This window comes from Ambystoma mexicanum, chromosome 1q, assembly GCF_040938575.1.
Source record: "Ambystoma mexicanum isolate Mex_15411 chromosome 1q, UKY_AmexF1_1, whole genome shotgun sequence".
NCBI classification, from domain to species: Eukaryota; Metazoa; Chordata; class Amphibia; order Caudata; family Ambystomatidae; genus Ambystoma; species Ambystoma mexicanum.
Window position 1 is genome coordinate 114900473 of NC_090922.1, and position 6000 is coordinate 114906472.

The 6000-nt window shown below is 47.5% G+C and overlaps 1 protein-coding gene across 2 annotated transcripts in view; it reads right to left on the reverse strand.

Annotated features, from left to right (window-relative positions):
* Positions 1 to 6000, reverse strand: part of ZFPM1 (zinc finger protein, FOG family member 1) — a 438530-nt gene that overhangs the window by 45782 nt on the left and 386748 nt on the right. For both annotated transcript variants that reach the window (XM_069636098.1, XM_069636091.1), the window contains exon 7: positions 1076 to 1300. In XM_069636098.1, coding sequence (XP_069492199.1) covers positions 1076 to 1300 — 225 coding nt within the window. The remainder of the gene's footprint in view (positions 1 to 1075; positions 1301 to 6000) is intronic.

The following is a 6000-nucleotide window of genomic DNA, read 5'->3' on the forward strand; positions in this document are numbered from 1 at the left end:
AAAATACTGTTTCAGAGAGCAATTAATATGACATTTGTTTATTTGAATATGGACGCCGTAAAAATATATGTCTAAAATGAGACATAGCTGCTGTGATTCACTTGCTATAGATGTCTAGATTTGTGTTTGGATTGACTGAATTGTTGGTTAAATGGTTGAGATACAAATGGTGGTATCGGTCAACACTTACCAGTGCCCTTTCCTTGATATTTTTGCGTTTCTAATTTCGCTCCTTTTGTACAACTGGTTGATGACTTGCTCATGATTTTTTGATGTTAAAAATTAAAAGCACCTGTGCTGAAAAATTGGCTGATTTCTGTATACTTTTTATAGCACTGTTGGAGTATACACTGTAGTAGTGATATGTGCTAGTGAAGTTTTAAATTGATGAAACAGCTGAGGGACGTATTTTGAACTAGGGCTGCGTTACCCCATGTTTTGTAGGTGTCCCTCTTAGGAAGACCTATAGTTCCACCCAGAGCTCTCCCCTATAGTCCCCGTTTGTTTGTGTTGGTTTGGTGCGCAGGTTTGCAGTGAGGGTATTCATTCTCCTTTCTCTAGTGCACTGTTCCAACATACCCACACCGACACGCAAGCGGCACAGAAAACATCGAAAGTGACCGAGCCCTGAGCCTAGGACATGGATCATACTAGGAGCTGCTGAGAAAGTAGCACAGCTGCTCTCTCCTTGGGAAATCTTCCCTGAGGACAATCCCACCACTCAGCTTAATTAACCATCCACGTCAAGACACCAAGGAATTTGCAAATGCTATGCATTGCCAACACTGCGTTACACAGTATTACATGAAGAATGTCCATCTCTACTGATGATAATGCATCAAACCACAGTGCGTGCTGCATCACACTGGCAGGGCTGAGCGACGAAACAACGCACTGACACAGTGCGACCAGGACCAGGTAGCTAAATGTGCAACGGCTTCCAACATCGCCCACGTACAATCTCCCCGCAGCACAAATGCCCAAAAAGAACACTTTTCGGAAGGTTTTGGGCTCCACTAAAATTGATCTGCGACGACTCAGCATTGGAAAGCAGCAGAACGACGACCAACCTTACCGCTATGGCTGCGCATGTGGATCTCCAAAGAGCTGGCGCTGGGGCAGCTCTTCTTGCACTGGGGGAAGGGGCAGATCCGCTCGTTGGGGTAACTGTCCTTTGGCTTCTCCTCCACAGACGGGGACCTCGAGTTCTGCCGACTTGCACAGTAGTACATGAGGTGGGCCTGAAGATTCCGCTCGCTTCGGTACCATATGCCACAGTCCTTGCATGGGAAGACATCCTCTGAAAAGAGATCAAGCCAGCGATTTAGACCAGGCATGCATACATTGCATGTATAACAGTGAAGTACAGGCCCACTCCTTTCAAGGGTGGCGGGGGGATACTGTGCCAAAAAAAGGAAAAGGCAGAGCAAATAAGAATTACATCAAAACGTGAAGGTTGGCATTCTTAACAATTTGACAAACACTTACCTCCCCTTGCATGGAGTCAACAAAATCACATTTCGGGTTTATACAAGACACTCTGTGCAAATACATTATTTTGATGACAACACTCTCACTATAGCCTTCAGAACTGTTCTTCATAATTTAACCGATTGGCAGAAAGCTGAGAAATTATAAAGCATGCATAAAACATTTAGGATTTCAACTGACATTTTTAGTATCCAAGTGTGTGCATGGCAATATAGGAAAATATGACAAAATACAAGACATAATCTGACACGGGTGATTCACAAATAAATTACTAAGAATAACAGTTACTCTTGGGTGGAGGCTACTCGATTCTAAAAGAAGTTCCCAGTAGTCGATTTTTTATGGCGTCGAGTAAAAACCGCTTATAAAATGCATGCATACAAGCTGAACCTTACATGATGTGGATTCCCAGTGTCCTCCTTGTCCCGTCCACCCTACTCCAGCCCCTCTCCCGGTCTCTGTTTTGTCCCCATTGGTTCATAAAGTCCCCATGATGAGGACAAACCCCTTCACTGCGCGCGCGGCCCTCCCACTTCCCCCATATTTTTCCACTACTGCAGTATGTTATCTTTTCCATGCTGCGGCAGTTCTCCATTACCACCTCCCAGATCGCCACTGTTGGCATGCCTCCTGACTGGCAAATCCCTTTTAACCACCATTGCAGCAATTGCTATCAGTTTGCTTTCCAAACCTACTTCCTTCATACTCCCTGCTGGTGTGTAGAAGCAGCATTTTGGGATCCTTGGGAACCGTTCTGCCCATGACTCTAGCCAATTTACCAAGGACCGTCTCCCACAGGGCCGAGATCAGCCTACAATTCCATAGCATGTGATTTATCATTTTTGTAATGTTATTGTTTATTTATAACACGCTTAATACTGAAGAGGTTTTAAAGCAGGACCGGGATTCGAACCTGTGTTGCTCTACATCGACTTGCTTTCAAGACGAGCGAGTTGCCACTGAGCTATACTACCCATAGAAGGTTCCCTCTGAAACTCCACACTTGAGACACGTCGGTGTCTCGGCTCTGCCCATCTTATGTAGCCGATCTCTGGAGCAGTACACCCTATGGAAAATGTTATATTAGATCAGCCACATGCGAGATGACATTTATTTCCATAGCCTCCAGCCATTCTTCACTCTCAAGGGTACCTAGGTCCCCATCCCATTTTTCTTTCAGCTTTGTTAACGGGGTTGTTGATGGCCTGATACAATACTGATATCCCCTATTTTTTTGTATCGCCTTCGTAGCCTTTAGGGGGCTATGTTCTGGGAAGTCAAGATTCCTCCAGAACTGGGCCACTACTGCATGTGTTCGGCGTGCATACATGTATGCCTCCCTCTGACCCAGATCAATTTGCCCCTCAGACTCTAGAAGGGGAGCATGGTGTTTTGTTCAATCACATCCCCTTCTCTTACTACCCCCACCCTGACCCACTGTGGTTTGCCTCCCAATTTCTTGATCTCCCGCAGTGCTGGGTTATCCCATAGAAGCTGAAATCTTGTGATTCTCCCTTTCCATCCCATCACTTTTGTGACCTCCTGCCTAACGTGTATTACCCTTTGACCTGCTGGGGGTAATTGCATCCAACCTGTGCTCCCATACAGCACTTGCAGTGGGTCTGCATCCTTCATTGCATCCAGTTCTAGCCTCTTGAGGGGGAGTTGCCTGCCCCAGAACAACCATTCATTCGCAACTATCAGCTGGGCTGCCCAATAGTAATGTCTATGTCAGGCAGCCTCACCACTCTGTCCCATACTGAACTGGTTAGTGTGTGCAACTCTATGCGGGGGGTCTTATTCCCCCATATCACGCCTCTAATCAATGTGTTAATGACGTCATGCTGTTTGTTTGGAAGCCGCCCAAAGTTGTTCTGCAACACTTATAGCAATCGAGGAAGTGCTAACATCTTCACTAAGTTTACTTTTCCCAATAGGGCCACTGGTAGTGTGGCCCTGTGTCTGGCGTACTCCTGTGGTCTGTTAACTATTGGGTCGAGATTGTGTTTGAGGGAGGTCCCGAAATCCTGTTGCATCGGTATTCCTAGATATTTGATTAGAAGCCCTCCTCTGCCAACTTAAGGGGGCAGCCCCTTGATATGGCGTTCGCCCCCCCCTTGGCCTGTATAGTGACAGATTTCTCCCAGTTAATCTTTTGGCCCACAATACCATTGGAACTCTTCCAGTATTTCAATCGTTCTCGGGTACGAACGTGCCGAATCCCGCAGGTACAAAAGGAGATCACCCACCTAAAAGGATATTTTGTCCTCTCCCCCACTAGGCCATGTGAACCCTCGGATAGATTGGTCAGCTCTAACGCAGGGGCATAGACTTTTGGTTTTCCCACGGGGAAAGAGGGGGTAGCGACCGCTAAAATAAATAAATAAATAAATAAATAAAACACGCCCCATTATAAGTATATGGACTTTCACAAAAATATCCTTTCCTAGGGGGTGCTCGGGCCTCGCGGCACCCGTGTACTGGGCACCTCTGCTCTAAAGAATTGTGCCAGTGGCTCTATAGCCATGGGGAACAACAGGGGCAACAGTGGGAACCCCTGGTGGGTACCCCTCTGCAAGGAAAACTGGCAGGACCTGTGGCCATTGACCAGAATCCGGCCATTGGCTGCGCGTATAGCAGCCGCACCCAACCCCAGTAGTAGTTTTAACTTACTCCTGGACTTATTCTTCTCATTCAAGAGCACGTTAGAGTTACTCCTTGTAACTTCCGTGTGAATCCAACAATCTGTCCCAGGAGCATGTGAAGAGTAACTCTGTTATGATTGACAGCTCTTTGTGAATCTGCCCCTACGACAGCAATATCACAGGGACTTGCTGGATTTAAATTCAGAGTTCGTGCATTGCTGCACATGTGTAGACCACTGCTCTGCACCTTTAGAAATAGTGCATTGTGAGTGAGTTGTGGCAGAGGAAACTGCAGATTGAAAGCAAAACATGTGAACACATAGCATTGGAATGTTGGCGAGCCATTGTGAACAATGGGCCGGGGGGGGAAGCTTAAACTGAGCAATAATCGCATCAGGCAAGGGCTGTACCATGCGAATAATAGCCCACCGTCCCTAGGCAATGCCTTGAGAGGAGCTAAGGCATTTTATACAGGCGGCAGGCTGTTAGCACATAGTACAGCCCAGCCATGCTGCCATTGTCGTGATTAGCACCTGTTGCATGTGCAAAGATGAGGGAAAACAAAAGTGAGGGTGGCAACACGTGTGCACCACACCATGCATTCTGCACAGCCTCCTTGGTGCTGGGAGTGAGGCGAGGTGTGCAGCGCCAGGGCTCTGTCGCACAACACTGTGGGTGCTGGAAGCCGTGGAGGCAAGAGTAGGAGGAGGAAGAAAAGAAAGGAGCACATGATACAGAGGAACAGTGTGGAGTGACTGGCAGGAGAGTCGACTCAAAGACATGGGGCAGGGAGTGGAGAGGTGGCACCTGAGAAGCGTGAATGAGGGGAACATGGGCTTGTCCTGCAGATAATGCCTGCATTCCCCGAGTTCTGATTAGTCGCTGTCCCGCCCCAGGTCGCTAACCACAGCTAGAAAGCATGAAGTTTCACCCTCAACATCCTGCCTCGAAACTCAGTGTGTTCCTTCGCTAATAATCAAGATCCAGGTCCGATGAGGGCCTGCTCAAGACTGATGAAAACCTTGTGACATTGGATTCTGCTCTGCAGGATTACAGGGATACGTAGGGTCGAAAACGCCCATTCAGCTCTCACACTTCTACAAACCAAAAGCCAACACAATCATAAAGGTAAAACAGGCACAGTCAAGAGATATAGTTCCTTCGCCTTTTGTGGTAACGTGAAATATATACACACACATACTTTAAATCATACACACCATCTGCAATAGGACCATCTAGAAAACGCTGTACAAAACCCACCACTGTGGAAAGAACAGAGAAGATGCAACGGACAGAAGAATGTAGCACTCAGAGTATGAGTACAGGGGTGATAGGTAAATTATGAACCACAAAGGATATGTCTTTGGGTGTTTGGTGAAAAAAAGGTGCAAAAGTGACTTCAGCCATCTCTAGGGCCTAAATGGACCATGGGGGCAGTTTCTTGTCAATAGCACCTCGTTTTGGTTTTTAGGCGGTTCAACAACATCAAACCTCAGTTCGGGTTCATTGGATCGTGGGTGTCCCAGCGGCAAGCGGGAGTCGAGCAGGTTCAAATGCAGAAGCTCTGTGCATCTCAAAGGTGGCTTTCAGCAGTGCAGGTCGGGCCGCTCACCAGGATCTCTTCAAGGTCGGCCGGTCGAGTCAGGCTGTAACCACCGGAAAGGGGTGAGGAGTGACACTCCAGCGGTTCAAGTCGGTGGTTGTTGAAATAGTAATCCTGTTGCTCCTATGTGTGGTTCAGCAAAGAAGCCATTCAAGGCCAAGTCGTTTTGTAACCCCTGGTAACAATTGGCAAGTGAATCTCCAGCAGTTCGAATTCGGTGCCAGCATCGAGCGGTTGATTTGAGCCTCGCAGGTGACAGGC